Source organism: Mesoplodon mirus, assembly GCF_964341445.2.
Source record: "Mesoplodon mirus genome assembly, chromosome: 19".
Classification (NCBI taxonomy): Eukaryota; Metazoa; Chordata; class Mammalia; order Artiodactyla; family Ziphiidae; genus Mesoplodon; species Mesoplodon mirus.
Window position 1 is genome coordinate 21567019 of NC_138995.1, and position 17151 is coordinate 21584169.

Genomic DNA, 17151 nt, shown 5'->3' on the forward strand with positions numbered 1-17151 from the left:
ACCTCCCATAAACGTTGCATCTATTATCTCCTTTCTCTTGCTACCTTAAAACGTAGGCTCCAGAAACTTCAAACCACCTTTAGTTTCCCAAATATGCCATGCTCTCACATGTCCATGCTTTTGTTCTGTGGATAATGTACCCCCACTGCCTACTATACCACCTCTTTCAAGTCTCACCATAAATGAAGTCTCTTAGGGGAAGCTTTGCTGGACATCCCCAGCCCATTTGGATGCTACGTCCTCTGTGCGTCAGGAACACTGCACTAGCCTCTAGTATTTTTCTTATCACTCTGCATTCTAAGCATACATTTCCCTGTCTGTCTCCCATTAGAATATGAGCTCTGTGGGGGCAGTACCCCAAAACTTAAGAAAAGTGGGTTAACTGAATGCATGAATTAAAGTGAAAGAGTAGATGGAAAGACATGTAATGTGCTTCAGACATTTCAGGGATTAGTTATTACTGTGGAAAACTGATTATGTTATGAGATAAGCTTCAGGCTGAAAAAGACAACCCATCTTTTGGTGTTGGAATGTTCTGTAGGAGCCAATACCACATCATCCATGCATCCATCCTTTCATTATTTATTATTCCACAAAGTTATATTGGACATGTAAGGTTTGGATCCAGCAAGAGGTGACTTTCAAATGTATTTATTTTGCAAGTGTATTATCTAATATGGGCCAAGTTATAGATCAAATGAGCTCTGATACCTGATACATTCAGAGTTAAGTTTGAACTGCTAAAAAAAAAAAAAAAAAAAAAAAAGAGTTTGTATGGAAAGCAGGCTTGGGGCTGGATAAGGAAAGATAGCCAAGCCAGATTGACCCTGATTAGACCAATTGACAAACATCTTTCTTTCTTTCCTCTTTCCCCCACCCCACCCCCGCTTTTTGGTCTAAACTAAGGACAGTTCTTTTTTTGATGAGCAGCACCAAAAATCATCTAAATATGCTTCTGGTTTTTCACTTTTATAATTCAAAGATATCCAAACAGATTTCTGTGGAACTTTCCCCCCCTTAATTGCTTCAATATGGAAGATGCTCTGTTGGCAGATCAAAATGGCAGATGGCTTTTAATGCCCTTCCATTTTCACTGTATAAATAATTATGTTCTCTTTTCTGCCTGAAATTCATTGCTTCAGTTTGTCCAACACAGAATACAATTTATCTGGAAATCCACCCCCTCCTCAACTCAAGAGAAAGAGAAATAGGTCTTCTTGGTGGATCAGACAGATTATTCTTTCAAGGTTCCCTCTGGTCACTGACTTAACTACTCTTGGGATTTCTCAACTCACTAAAAGACCCTAAATGTTTATATACCGCTGAATTCCTTGGTAGTTTTCCTTGTCTTAAACCAAGAAATATATTCCTTTCTCCCTCCCTATCACCAAGGAGAAAATTGTCCTCTAACAAAAGTGGAAGGAGAGTTGATTCTAAGGGGTGTGATAATTTATAACAATGAAAAGTCTATTGATACCACAAACAGGGCACACTTAGATGCCTCATACACACATGCACATAGGCAATTATTCCACAGTGTTATTTGTTGCATTTTGTATTTTGCCGATCCCTCAGTATCAAAGGTGTTAAGTAAAAGATCATGATCCTCCCCCTTCCCCTGTAGTATGTAGCTCCTTGATTTAGAGGGGAAACATTACAGCCATCAGAATCTTGGATCAAACAATTTTTTGCATTAATATTTTAAGGCTAGCCTCATAGAATTTACCTCATTGTAGCATTTCCTTTATTCCAAAATATTGAGAAAATAATAGATTTCTTTTTGCCCCTTGCATGTTGGTTTGTTTCTGAAGGTGTGTGTGTGTTTCTGGAAGTGCTATGGGAAGAGAGGTGTTGAATGAGTGCCCTTAATTCTTTGTAGGTCTCTCTGACATAAACGTCTTAGGTTTCTAAGAGCAGCTCTTTTATCTGGGACCTGAGTCTATCTGGATTTAGCTATAGGCTGTGATGGGGTCCATCTAATTAACTAACCATGTTGGGGAAATTTGGTTAAAAAAAAAGAACCAATGTAATTGGCATGCAATAATATCAGGATTCTAGGGTCTGCTGTGCACTGGGAAAAATATAGTGAAACCTAGAGGAGTTTGATTCCTAGTTTTGTTTGTATTTTCCATGTTATTGTGATCAATTGCTTCCCTCTTTGTTTCTCCGTTTCTTTTCATATAAAATAAAGGTAATTATACTTTCTGCATATAATTTAAAAATTATTTGGGATAAGGTAGGTGGAAGTAACAAGGAATAAGGTTTGCACATATTAGCAGCTCAATAAATGTTACTTAGTTGGATCTGACTCACCCTAAATAATGAGAAAAGAATAATGAGACAAAGAGATGAAGATATTTACCGGGAACAAGATCCATAATATTGATAGAGGCAGCGCTGATCGAGTCGGGTTCAAACGTACAAAGTGTGAGAAGATGGAGTTTGGAAATTGAAGGCAAGCTAATCAGTAAAATCTGACTGTGTGGGAAAGCCAGATGGATGCTGAGATATAGTGAAAGAAACATCCTTCAACTGTTTATCCCTCTAACACACAAAATACTGCTAACCGAACAATGATGAGTGAGCAAGGTTCTTGCCTTCAGGGAGGTTACTGTCTGATGGAGAGGACAGACATTCAAACAGTTACCATAGACTGTGAAATATGAAATATGAGCAGTGACTGTGGGTAGATAGACGGCTTATACAGTGTTCAGAAAGACAAGAAAAGATATATACGCAAGCTGTTAAGTTCACCTTTAAGCATTACTCATATCAGAAAATTAATGCTACAAACTTTAAAAATGTTATTTGAAATTTCTATTATTACAGTCCCTCCCTCAGATTCAAGGTGGCTTGAATACTGGCTTCAAAAATTGAAATTAATTTTTCAAAAATCACATCTCTAAATGAGTATTAAAAAACCTAAATAATTAGACTTTTCAATGATGTCTTTTGTAATTGTATAGCATGTGTACTTCTGAAATGATTAAACTTGAAACTCCACTGAGACTTTTGGGACACACTATATATATATATATATATAATATGTATATATATATATTTTTTCATTATTCTTATACAGCTATTGCTACATTTCTAAGGAAAGTAGAGAGGACCCAGACGAAAGTAATCAAATAATGATTATTCTACTAGTGACTGCATAACTGTTTTCAAGTGTGTGGAAGCTTTCAATGTGGTAGATAGATCTACTTTGTCTCTGAGGTTTGAGCAGAAAGGGTAGAGTGGGTAGATTTAGGTCAGAAGTGAATTAAATAAGAGCAAGGCTTAAGGCTTGGCCTAGATTCTCCATATCTTTTCTTTTTTTTTTCTTTAACAGTCTCAAGAGATGGGCTCCAGTCTGATGCAGACAGCACCTATCTTCACAGGCTAAAGTATCTCTGATCAAGTTGATCAGTGGGGGAATTTTTAGCTTTGGAACAGAGAGGGATAGAGGAAAAGAAGTGGTAAGAAGAGCATCTTAAGATGCTCTTTAGGAAAGCTACTGGGCCAACATTCTCTCGCCTTAGGCCAAGCCTCTCTCCTGACATCATGGTGAGAGCAGAAAGTACTAATCCTTTGCTTCAGTGATTCCTCTTTTCAAGTTGTTAATACGCAGGGGCTATGCCCATATACTGCCCATTTTGCCCTGTTCCCATTATTTTTTTTACCTAATACAAGGTTGGCACTCTGTGCAGTCTATGTATCAAAGGCTGCTCCCCTATCATAATTTTCCCTTTTAATATCAGTTGTATATATTCCTCCCTTGGGTGGCATCATCATCATAGCCCATACATTTGCATCTCTAAACTGGTACCATGGAGACATCACTATCAGGAACTTTTACATTTTGTTAGTGTAATGACAAAGTGTGCAGATAAAAACAGCATATGATTAGGAGTCCAGGTTGTAGCCATAAAAATTTGAAACCTGAATTTATTTTCCATTAATAGAAATACTACAATTTGTACACCACATATACTAGTAATTTACAGCCTCATTTACAAGTTTTTGCCTAAGTAGGGGTAAGAAAAAGGAACTGCTAACTGCTTCCAACTTTGTGGCCAGGGAGGAGAACACTGGGTGTCAAGATGAAACACCGAGGTGCTTGAAAAACAGTTTCTTACCATGGGAAATATATCACCCAGGATTGAAGAGCATGAACTATCTTCCTACCTCTGGAGGATGAGCCCTTCTATGTAGGCAACTGCATTCAAAACTGCGATGACATTTCCAAGAATTCACTTGCCTCTCTTTGTCAATATGTTTCTCTTCCTCATTAGTCTACTGCACCAAGAGGAGAGCTTCCAGAAAAGAATTAATACTTACTGAGCATCTCCAACAGCCTGGCACTATGCTAAGTCCCTTTATGAATGGAGTCAAATTTAACCCTAAAAATTATTAGTTTTCTGGATGAGAATATAGTAAATCAAGACTTTTACCTAACATGTCTAAATAAAAGTCAGGCAATTGATACGTAGAAGAGCTGAGATTCAAACCCAGAAAAGCTCATCCCCCCATTGGTACTGGGGCCACTTAGATCTAGAGGGGGGATATTTTATGCATTCATGCCACAGCAACCACTTAAGTACCACACTAACCACCTAAGTGCCAAACTAGTCTGGTTAGACATGCTTCTTGTCTAACCATATCTACCCTTCACCAGTTCACCATCCCTGGAGGATCTCAATACTGGTGCTAGGTTTTCTGATAGAATGATTCCTGAGCCCTCTGGAAGCACAGCCCAGAGGACAACCATGGGCTTTTATTATATTATTTGGTTCCAATAGCAACCCTGTGAGGCATGCTTAATAACAACCAGTGTCCTCATTTTAAAGATGAATAAGTGAGGGCTTCCCTGGTGGCGCAGTGGTTGAGAGTCTGCTTGCCGATGCAGGGGACACTGGTTCGTGCCCTGGTCTGGGAAGATCCCACATGCCACGAAGTGGCTGGGCCTGTGAGCCATGGCCGCTGAGCCTGCACGTCCGGAGCCTGTGCTCCGCAACGGGAGAGGCCACAACAGTGAGAGGCCCGTGTACCGCAAAAGACAAAAAAAAACAAAAAAAAAACGATGAATAAGTGAGGCTCTGACAGGACAAGTGACTCATTCTAAAGCATGGATTTAGAATATGCCCAGGAAGAGACCTTTACTCCATTTATTTTCCACCTCTCAAACTAATCTTAAAATCCATATGTGAAACATGTTTGACTAGAAGACATTTTTTGAAAGTTCTCAAGATTCTACTGATGATTCACTCAGAGACAGTAAATGGTTCAGTCAGCAGGGTACTTTGATGAGCTTTCATTTCGTAGTTACAGTGTGTCTGAGAGGACTCAGCTGTTCAGAATGTGAAACATCTTGAATTCGCAGGCTGGTGTCCTGCTCAGAAACATGTTTTCCATTAGTGTTTGATTTTCAATTACCTTCATGTGTAAGCCAGCCTGCTATGATCCGGAGGTACAGTCTTGCATGGATGGCACATTGAAAAATAGATTTTAAATTATGGCTTCCACAGGTTTAAAAAAATAAAAACACTCAGGTCACATTCCCTCCAAACTACACCATGGGTAACAGGGTGGGAGCCAATAGATAAACTAAGTGAATGCCCTCTTGGGGATGTCATTTGTATCAGAGAGGTATATTTGACCGAGCAATTAATTTGCTTTTCTTTGTAAATTTTTCATATTCATTTTTATTTACGATGGCATTTGTGACATTTCAGATCATTAAAATGTGGTAGATATTTTAACTTTTTTTTTTTTTTTTTTTTTTGCGGTACGCGGGCCTCTCACTGTTGTGGCCTCTCCTGTTGCGGAGCACAGGCTCCGGCTGCGCAGGCTCAGCGGCCATGGCTCATGGGCCCAGCCGCTCCACTGCATGTGGGATCTTCCCGGACCGGGGCACAAACCCATGTCCCCTACATCGGCAGGCGGACTCTCAACCACTGCGCCACCAGGGAAGCCCCGATATTTTAACATTTCATTTGTGAAAGTGTTACTTGAATTCAAAAGAAATTTATGAGATGGAAAAAATAACATTTGAATTAATTATGTAGATATGTAATTTTTTTGTATTTGTTAAGCATACAACAATGTTATAGCCTAGAATAGGAAAGAACAGTCAGGAAACTGAATGTTAACATTCTATTTGTCCAGCTTATTTTTATTTTTTCATGATTTTTCATAGTACATATAATTTTCCTCCAGTGGTAAGAGCAATATATACCAATCACACAAACTTCCAAAAATACAGAAATGAGGGCTAGCTGTTCTGCCCTGTTTTTATTGAGAGATTGGCAGCTAAGGGCAGAGGATCCGTCATTAATAAGTCTTGCCAAAAGCCAGCAGGTACACACACCTTACCTTCTGCAATACTCAGAATATCTGCTCAGTCCTAAATGAGACTGAATCTGCCATTTGTATATATTTTTTATCTCACACAGAATATATTACATTTCCTTTAACCTAAAATATATGAATTCAATTTTTAGATTCTAAGATAATTTTTCCTACCACAAGAGCTAATTCATGGTCCTGTCAATCCATTCAAAGCATGCTGGCTATTGGGCCATCATGTTGGTCATAACATTCTTATTGCTATAAATTACTGATTCCTACTCACACAAAAAAATGTGTGCCATATTGAGGATGTGTGTGTGTGTGTGTGTGTGTGTGTGTGTGTGTGTGTAATTTGATGGAGTATATTCAAAACTTCCACAGTTTTATAATAGCGATGTTTTCCAAACGCAGAGCATATGGCCTGGAAAAATTCTTTTTGGCTGGTAGAGATAATGCAGAAAACACGATGAGGAAGCATTTGGGGGAATAGGTTACAAACGATTGGGAAATACATGAAAACCAACATCTGGAACTTGGGTGAAACTTTTCCCAGAACAAGGTTATGACATTTGTTCAACAAATATTTATTGAATGTCTGCTGTGTGTCCAGCCCTGGAGAGACTGAGATGAATCAGATAAAAGCCCCTATTGTCTAGACATTCACAGTCTAGGAGACTGTAGTTATGCCACCAAATAATGACAGAAGAGTGGGAGGCTGATTTCTGTAGGAACGTAGAGTGGGATGGGTCACAAAGGAGAAGAGGGGAGAGGACTAGAAACGGCTCCTAGAAAATGACTTTTGGATTCAGTTTTGAGGCTTGAGAAGCTGACTTGTCATGATCAAAGGAACAGCTTTTGGGGGCATTAAAGCAAAGGGTCAAAGCCAAGGCGTACAAAGAGTGTAGTGTTCTGGGGAACAGACATGAGTTCTGCACAGCAGGCTGAACTGGGGCGTGTGGGAAGGGGCGGGCATGAGCCTAGAAGGCAAGGTAAAATCTAGATCAGGGAACTATCTGGTGATCCACCGTGTAGATGTGGGCTGTGCTGTGTGAGCAGCAGAGAAAATGTCATCTTTTTAAGCAGGAGTGACATGTTTAACTGGGTGGCTGAATTTCAGAGAAACTGTAAACCTGCTGCTGGGTTTATAAAATATTTCCACTTTAAAGATAATATTTTCCTTTAGGACTTATAAGTGGGTTCATAGTTTGGGCAAGATTTGAGGGTGGATTAGAAATCTCTCAGAAAACTAACAAAAACCGGCCAAAGGCTTGTCATGAAGTAGGGAAAGTACAAACATGAAAAAGAAGGGTTTTGTGTATTTTTTCTCACACTCGCCTATATATTTAATTTTATCGTATATTAACATAGAGTGTGGGATTGAAGCCCATACTTTCTTGTATTTGAGGAAGGGGACAACACCCAAACAGAAAATGGTGTGGTTACCCGGCCACTGAAGGCATTCATATCGATGAAATAAAAAAGAGCTGATTTCTGCGTTCCGTTTCGAGATGGGGCAAAACTCAGGGATCCTTGTCATGCCAAACGACTGTGGCTTCTATAGATGTCTAGATTAAAGAACAAGTGGGGGGCTTCCCTGGTGGTGCAATGGTTGGGAGTCCGCCTGCTGATGCAGGGGACGCGGGTTCGTGACCCGGTCTGGGAAGATCCCACATGCCGCGGAGCGGCTGGGCCCATGAGCCATGGCCGCTGAGGCTGCACGTCCAGAGCCTGTGCTCCACAACGGGAGAGGCCACAACAGTGAGAGGCCCGCGTACCGCTAAAAAAAAAAAAAAAAGAAAGTGGGGAGGATTCTGGTTGTAGCCTTGGTGGTGAGAAGAGCACATTCAGATCAGCCAAGCTGAATGCAAAAATGTGAAGTCTGTGATTCTTGCTCGGGTCTTGCTCTGTGAGTACGTCTTGTCTCCCCTCTTCCAACAGATAACACTGCAGGGGTGTATGCCCGGCGTGGAGGGTTCAGTCGGCAGAAGCAGGATTTGTACCTCCTGCCCATTGTGATCAGTGATGGTGGAATCCCTCCCATGAGTAGCACCAACACCCTCACCATCAAGGTCTGTGGGTGTGATGTGAACGGGGCACTGCTGTCCTGCAACGCAGAGGCCTACATCCTGAACGCCGGCCTGAGCACTGGGGCGCTGATCGCCATCCTTGCCTGCATCGTCATTCTCCTGGGTAAGGGACCTCCCAGGCTACCTGTAGGAAGGGCCTTTCAACCAGATGCCCATCCTTGAAACACATATATTTCTCAAGTTACCGGGAATCGGGCTATATACCGTGGAGGCAATTTGAGACAAAAAAAGAGGTGATGTCTGCCTGCTCATGTATTTTAGGGTATGGTGGGGGAACAGGCAACTTAACAAGCATTAGAGCCGAGTTGGGGGATGGTTGTGATGAGCAAATGCCGGGTATCACAGGACTGTGTAACAGAAGATATCTGGGGGCATCAGCAGGGGACGGGGTTGAACATCAGAGATTTTGCAAGAGAGGAATTTAGGCAGAGACCTAGTATATGAACAATGGTGTGCCTTACAAGAGGAATGAGAAGAGTTAGAGGTAGAAAGAATAATCGTGATGTCAAAGACGGTCTATGAAGGACTCAAGGAACTGGATGAAGACTGGCCTGGCTGAAGCTGGATCTGGGCTCCACCTCTAGATGTCATATGTAATATCTGGGTGCATGCATCAGCTCATGGGGACCCCAGAGCAGCTTTTCCTGCACTTGCCTGCTGAGTTAGGTGCCCCTCTTCTGCACAGGGTCCCATCTGTGGTTTACTCTGTAATAGCAAGAATGTGCTGATGCAGGTAACATCTACCAGTGCCGGGCCTCAGGAAGATTTGATTAGTTGTCCCAAAGTCTCTGAACTCATGTATGACAAAAAAATCAGGATTCAAATCTAAGTATGTCTGACATCAAATTTATACTTGTTCCATGATGCTTAGTTCTTCACTGAATGAATTAATGTGCCCCTGATACATAGGGAAGAGCCAGCAAGTTTAGTTCAACCAATAGTTAATGAGTATTTTCTGGGTACCAGGCCCTGTGTTCAGCCCTGGGGGATAAAGAGAAGAATCATACAAGATCTCAGTGATCAAAAAGTTCATAGTCTATTGAGGAAAATAGGCATGAGCAGATAAATTGCAGAGGCACATGGTGAGCACCATGATAGACACACGAACCTAAGGCAGTGGGGGCACAAGAGTAGAAAGTACCTGACATTGACTGGGAAGGTCAGAGACAACTTCCTGGAGGATGTAACGTACTTATCAGATGCTGAAAGAGCTTTCCAGCTGGGGAAAGGGGCTGGGATGGATGGATAGTCCAAGCAGAGGGAGCAGAAAACAGAAAAGCTCTGAGAAGTTCATAATCTAGTGGTGGAGGCAGATGTGTGAACAGTGTGACACGTGTCATGGTGATGGCCAGGTGGGTACATAGAGTGGATACCAATAGCCCTGTCTGGTATCAGAATGGGATATCAGGAAGGATTTCTGCGATGAAAGACAGAGTCAGCCAAGCAAAGAACGTGAAAAAGAATGGTCCCGGTGAAGGTGCTGTTAAAGAAGGCACAGGGCAAAGACACTGCCTGGTGAGCACTGGAAGCCGTTCACAGTCTGGTCAAGTGCAGACCCTCATCCCTGCATCTCAGAGTGATGGTGGACCCAGAGGGGCTCTCAAGTCACTCGCCAAATTCAGCCACAAACATTTTCTTCAATCTTGCTGAGTGTGTGGGTGAGTGTTCCAATGGAACATTGTGGGGAGGTGGGGGAGTTGACAGAGAATGAAACAGTGTCAGAGCTTTCCTTATAAGCAACTCTGCTTATTCATCCTAGATGCCCTGAGTTTAGTGGAATCCCCTCTCCCAGGGAAGAGACAGTTACAGTGGTTTCATCTGGAGTTTCAGCTGACGCTGTTTCCCTGTGTTCAGATAAATAGAGAAAATTTGTCATTTGTCTCTTGGGGGTCTTTATAAGCTACCCCTCTTCTATACAGTGGTCTGAAGAGAGTCTAGCCATGCTTATGATAAGATTTCTTATAAAGGTAGAGTAAGGTCAATGCTGACCCCAGCTCAGAACTCTGGGCAGGGGCTCAGCACCTCCTGTAGAAAGTTAGGACCTCAAGTCTCTGGATGTCCTCATTTGTAAACTTTGGAGAGGCAGCTGTCTTCCTTTGCAAAAAGAAACAGGCATAACCCACTTTTAAGAGCCTGCAGACGGACATATTTAGAATCTTCCTAATTCTTCTGAAGATGACTTCTAAATAGTGTCAGATTCATTTGTAAAAACTCAAAATAGTTCCAACTTGCCAGTTTGTTTGGATATAATATTTTCCTGGAAGCATTTTGCAGATGAAGAGCCAGGTGGAGGGCAACTTTGCACATCTTTGGGGATTCCAGGTAAAGCTCTCATTTCATAGACTGGTCCCAGTTCTGAAGCATGTGTACACCATGCTTTAAGGTGAGCAGAGTTTCCCTGGGAAAAGAACCCAGAAGACTGGGCTTAACCTATGCTTCCTTTCTTTTTTTTTTTTTCCCTGTAGTCATCGTAGTGTTGTTTGTGACACTGAGAAGGCAAAAGAAAGAACCACTCATTGTCTTCGAGGAAGAAGATGTCCGTGAGAACATCATTACCTATGATGATGAGGGGGGTGGGGAAGAAGACACAGAAGCCTTTGATATCGCCACCCTCCAGAACCCTGACGGTATCAATGGATTTATCCCTCGCAAAGACATAAAACCTGAATATCAGTACATGCCTAGACCTGGGCTCCGGCCAGCACCCAACAGTGTGGATGTGGATGACTTCATCAACACGAGAATACAGGAGGCGGATAATGACCCAACCGCCCCTCCTTATGACTCCATCCAAATCTATGGTTATGAAGGAAGGGGCTCTGTGGCCGGGTCCCTGAGTTCCTTAGAGTCGGCCACTACAGATTCAGACTTGGACTACGACTACCTACAGAACTGGGGACCTCGATTTAAGAAACTAGCGGACTTGTACGGTTCCAAAGACACTTTTGATGACGACTCTTAACAAAAACGATACAAATTTGGCCTTAAGAACTGTGTCTGGTGTTCTGAAGAATCTAGAAGATATGTAAACAGGTATTTTTTTAAAACAAGGAAAGGCTCATTTAAAACAAGCAAAGTTTTACAGAGAGGATACATTTAATAAAACTGCAAGGACATCAAAGTGGTAAATACTGTGAAGTACCTTTTCTCACAAAAAGGCAAATATTGAAGTTTATCAACTTGGCTAGAGGAAAACCACTTGGCATACAAAATATTTAAGAGAAGGGGAAGTCTAATGGTGAACTCACAATGAAGGGAAATTGTTTATGTGTTATGAACATCTAAGTCTTTTTTTCTTCTTCTTCTTTTTTTAAATTTGTCAAAGAAGCTTCCACAAAATTAGAAAGGACAACAGTTCTGAGCTGTAATTTCGCCTTAAACTATGGACACTCTATATGTAGTGCATTTTTAAACTTGAAATATATAATATTCAGCCAGCTTAAACCCATACAATGTATGTACAATACAATGTACAATTATGTCTCTTGAGTATCAATCTTGTTACTGCTGATTCTTGTAAATCTTTTTGCTTCTACTTTCATCTTAAACTAATACGTGCCAGATATAACTGTCTTGTTTCAGTGAGAGGCGCCCTATTTCTATGTCATTTTTAATGTATCTATTTGTACAATTTTAAAGTTCTTATTTTAGTATACATACAAATATCAGTATTCTGACATGTAAGAAATGTTACGGCATCACACTTATATTTTATGAACATTGTACTGTTGCTTTAATATGAGCTTCAATATAAGAAGCAACCTTTGAAATAAAAAAAGATTCTTTTTTAATTCTGGGTTTGATTCTTAACATTGAAAAAAATTATTTCTAATGACCCATTTATAATTCTAATTTAAGATATTTGTGATCTTTTAATAACTCTATTTACGATCTGTTGTAGTCTGCTGCTTTTATTGTTTATTTAAAATCAAATATGTTTTACAAATGTTTTTTCAGACAAGATTCTGTAGCATTGTGTAAAGCTTTTTTGTACATTCTCGATGTTAGCTTCCTGACTTCTCTTCACACGCATCTTCTATAAAAGAAGGATGCTAAAGATCTAGGTCAGTCTATGATTTTGCAATACTTGTTATATAATATGCGTTTATCTTGTGTATCAGTAATTTGATGGTTATGAGAAACGAGTCCATGAGGGAATGAAACTATCAGAACTCTGAAGTTCAAGATGTAGATTTTATGCCCCATACCGAGCATTTGACGGTTGGCAGGGTGAACAGTCAAAAATATACATTTGCCATGTGTAGTTATCAGATCAGACCTCCAATGTTATTCTATTTTTCCTTACTTTGATCTTGCCAGGCTATCATAATGACTCTGCCAGTTGAAACTGCTTATTTTTCCTTTTATAATTTTAACTCCTCTTAAAACAATGTGGCATTCTAAAGTTTGATCAAAGAAAGAGCAATTCATTTCCAAACCTTGTTTTAAAATATGCTTTGGGCCATAAGCTCAGAATGAGGACAGGCACCATGGTGGCTTCTGAGGGTCAATGCCATTTGATCTGTGAGTATGCCTGTAGTCTCCTGCAGTCCCATCTTGCTGCCTGGGGGTTGGGACTCCTGTGAAGGACACTTCACCTGCTCCGTAGGGCCAAAGGTCAAAACATAGCAATACTCGGGGAAAGAACACACAGGTTATGCTATGCTGTAAGTGCTTTTCCTCTTTCCCCTAGACAGAGGGCACACGCTTTCTCTTGGATTGCAGATAATTTTTAGATTACCTTCTTTTTTTTTAACTTTATTGTGGGAGTTTGTTTCAAGCAATTTCTTGATATCCTGCTATATACTATTTTTATGACTCAGTCAAAATGCATACAAAGAGAAATGTTTTGATGAAGTGCTCACTTCCATATTCCTTTGCATTTAAATCAAATTGTCTGAACACTGCAACGGAATAAATTCTGTGGACGATGTCACTTTGGAATCTTTCATTTCAGTGAAGGATTGCACACTCTCAAGACTTCCATAATTGCAGGTTTTGTTCATTTTTTATATGTTTTTTGTAATCCAAAGAATATTTTGCTAGATTTGCACAGATCTCCAGTTGAATTTGAAGTGAAGAAATAACTCAAAAGGAAAATGAATGGCACTGGGGCTTCTCTGGTGGCGCAGTGACTAAGAATCTGCCTGCCAATGCAGGGGACACAGGTTCAAGCCCTGGTCCGGGAAGATCCCACATGCTGCAGAGCAACTAAACCCGTGAGCCACAATTACTGAAGCCTGCGCGCCTAGAGCCCGTGCTCTGCAACAAGAGAAGCCACCACAATGAGAAGCCTGCACACCGCAAGTAAGAGTAGCCCCTGCTCGCCGCAACTAGAGAAAGCCCACATGCAGCAACGAAGACCCAACGCAGCCAAAAATAAATTAATTTAAAAAAAAAAAGAAAATGAATAGCACTTAAACAAGTATACAGCTGTAAGTAAGCCTGTCACCGTGGATGATCCCTTTTCCTAGGAATGTATTTGGATTAGATTTGACAACTACAGTTTCACATTTTTTATGTTTAATTTTTTTTAAAAGGCTGTCTACTTTTCAATAGTTAAAAATACTTGTTTTTCTTTTTATCTTCTCTTTTTTACTTTAAGCCTCTATTGTTTGTAGAACCCTCTTAGAAGCTTGGGAATAAAACGTCTTTCCCGACTAGTGGAGTCCTTTTTTCATTTGGAACATATTACCTTAAAAGCAATCTTAGTTTAAGTGGTCCTTCCTTATTTCAGCATAAAGTAATCACTGCTTTATGACATGGATTCAGCTAAAGAAAGGACTCTGCTTTGTTATTCTTGTCCTTCAGTAGTAGGTATTGTTTCAATCATCATTCATTCACTCTTTCATTCACTCATCAAAATCTTATTTTGTAGACCCTGTGCTAGTTTCTCAAGCTTGCAGAATGAATCTTGCTTCCTGATGTGTTTCAGGCTTTCCAACCCTTTCCAAAATATCTATCCTTTTGCCTTGTAATCAGCTATTTACCTCTATGCTCACCCACTTACCCAGACAATGCATCAGGTTATTTCCTCTCCTTCAGAGTTGAGGGAAGAAAATAAACAAAAGACATAACAGGATATGGTGAGATGTTAACTGTGAATGGAAGGTACGCCAATCATGGCCTTTCTGGACAGATCTTGTGTTTAGCTAAGTTGCATTTTATACGCCACTGTTCCTGGCATGATGGAGAAAATAAGAGAGCAGATTATCTATATCACTTGGAGAACTCATTAAAAAATACACATTCAAGTTGCCCAGAGAGTATAACCCTGTGTATAGGGTGACACCTGGTCAATAGTATTTGAAATTGCTCCTGGGTAATTATGCAACAGCTTTCACCTCTTTTTGAGAGCCTCTGTAGGACAATGGGGGGTGAGTTGGCATCTCTGAGCAGAAGAGTGGCCAAATCTAGCTGCCAGGCAGTGTGGAGGACAGATTAGGAGCATATAAACCTAGAGGCATGTCAGGAGGGTTATTATGAATGTCAACATGTGATAGAAGTATCCTAAAATAATTCAGTAAATTGGTGATGGAAAAGAGGCAGGGCTTTGCTGTTTCTGCACTGCCACCAGCCTGGTCTAACCCATCATCATCTCTGACCTGAAGGATGAACACAGCCTCTTAGCTGATCTCCTGCTCCCAACCTCTCCACAAAAAAGCCAGAGGGATATGAACTCCCACCTCAGACCACATGACTCCATAACTTAAAACTCTTCACTGGTTTCCCAAAGTCTTAAACATATATCAATTCCCTTACTTTATTGTTTTACATGATCAGCGCCCTGAAAATCTCTCCAACTTCATCTTACTCCATTCTCCTATCCGTGCACTGTGATCCAACCACCTTGGCCACCTTTTAGTTCCTCATACAGACAAAATGTGCCCCCTTTTCCATCTAAAGTAGCTCACTCTCTGTTGGTTTCCTTTGTATCAGTTACAACTCTGTAAACTTATTTTGCTTATTGGCTTTTCCTGTATCTGTGAGTCTGACCACCCCACCAGAATGCAAGCCCCAAGAGGGCAGGGATCTTGTCTTCTTGTATTCCCAGTTCTTTGCATTTTGTCTGAAACATATCAGTCAGTACTTGAATAAGGGGCTTCCCTGGTGGTCCAGTGGTAAAGAATCTGCCTTCCAATGCAGGGGACGCGGGTTCGATCCCTGGTCGGGGAACTAAGATCCCACACGCCACAGGGCAACTAAGCCCACACGCCACAACTACTGAGCTCACGCGCCTCAATGAGAGAGCCCGCATGTCGCAAACTACTGAGCCCACAAGCTGTGGAGCCTGCGTGCCACAACTAGAGAAAGAAAAGCTGCATGCTACAACTGGAGAGAAGCCCACATGCCACAACAAAAGATCCCGCTTGCCTCAACGAAGATACCCCATGCTGCAACTAAGACCCGATGCAGCCAAAATAAATAAGGAAAATAAATAAATATTTTTAAAAAATACTTGAATGAATGATGGTACACTGATAAGGCAGACTGGTCAAGATTTGATGACTGATTAGAGAATGCCAGTGAGATACTAAGCTTCCTTACTTGAGAAATTGAGGGGATTGTGCTCTTGGTATCTGGGATTGTAAATCCAAAAGGAAAAGTGGTTTAGGGGGAAAGAAGTTGAATTAAGTTTGGGTTGGAGTTGTAAATTAGAGATGCTTGTGTGGCAGCTAGGTGGAACTAGGTGATCAGAAACATGGATTTGCCACTTAGCTCACTACAGAAGTAGGGCCGGGCATGTGGAGTGAGGGTCATCAGGTGGTGAAGTCTCAGGAGTGACTGTATTTCTAACTGGGTTTCACTGCTCTCTCCCAACTTTAAAGGAGTATTTTGATGGTAAAGTAAGCCCCTCTGGTGTTGAAGAGTAATGCTGACTTTAGTTTTACTAATAAGGATAATTAGTAAGCATAAACCTTATCCTTGTATGTCAAATGCTTTGAAAAATAAGAAGGGAGTATTAATTAATGCACTAATTCTTTTCTTCAATTAATGAGGCTTTTTTTGAGCCTGTACTGTGTGGGAGAACGTGTACTAGATACGACACTGATCTCATTCCTATGAGAAGACAAAGTATGTGCTACAATCCCCACCTTACTAGACCAGAGAGGTTAAGTGTCTCTCCAACTCATACACAGGAGGTGATTGTCAAAGCTGGATGGGAATAGATCTCATTTCTCCCACCTTGGTCAAGGGTTTTATCCTTTAAACTTGAAGAGCTAACAGCGATGACTATTCCTCATAATCAGTGACTTAGCTCAAGCTTGGCAGTAGAACTTGGGATGGACGCTCCTTCAAGCTGCCATTCACCACAGAACTGGACAACAGGATCTAGTCACACCTCTGAATGCCTAGCCTGCCTTCCAAGTCCAAAGTGATACCTGAGGCAGGACTGTGAATACTTTTTGCTGGGGTTTGCAGTCTTTTTATAGTATGTTGCAAATCAAATATAAAAGAAACTGACTAGGCATGTCATAGCTCTTTATAATATGTTTTACAGAGAAGTTTGATATTCCATCCTCTTCACTGCACTAAAATTGTGTGGGGGGAAAAATGCCAATCTGGAGCCTTTGTCAGGCCCCAGTAGACTGGGAGTAAGAACTGAATTTTCATCTTGCTGTCTAACTCAGCTAATGACTTTTATGATCAGAGGCTACTGTCTTCATAAAAGGGCCTTCTTCATTCAAGGTGTTTTAATACATTTTTACATGTGATTTTATAGCTC

At 40.9% G+C, this 17151-nt stretch overlaps 1 protein-coding gene across 2 annotated transcripts in view; it reads left to right on the top strand.

Annotated features, from left to right (window-relative positions):
- The window catches only part of CDH11 (cadherin 11), a 151041-nt gene extending 138829 nt beyond the window's left edge, over positions 1-12212 (top strand). For both annotated transcript variants that reach the window (XM_082607016.1, XM_082607017.1), the window contains 2 exons: positions 8275-8526; positions 10889-12212. In XM_082607016.1, the coding sequence (XP_082463142.1) occupies positions 8275-8526; positions 10889-11385 (749 nt within the window). In that variant the 3' untranslated portion in view covers positions 11386-12212. The remainder of the gene's footprint in view (positions 1-8274; positions 8527-10888) is intronic.
- The last annotated feature ends 4939 nt before the right edge of the window (positions 12213-17151 follow it).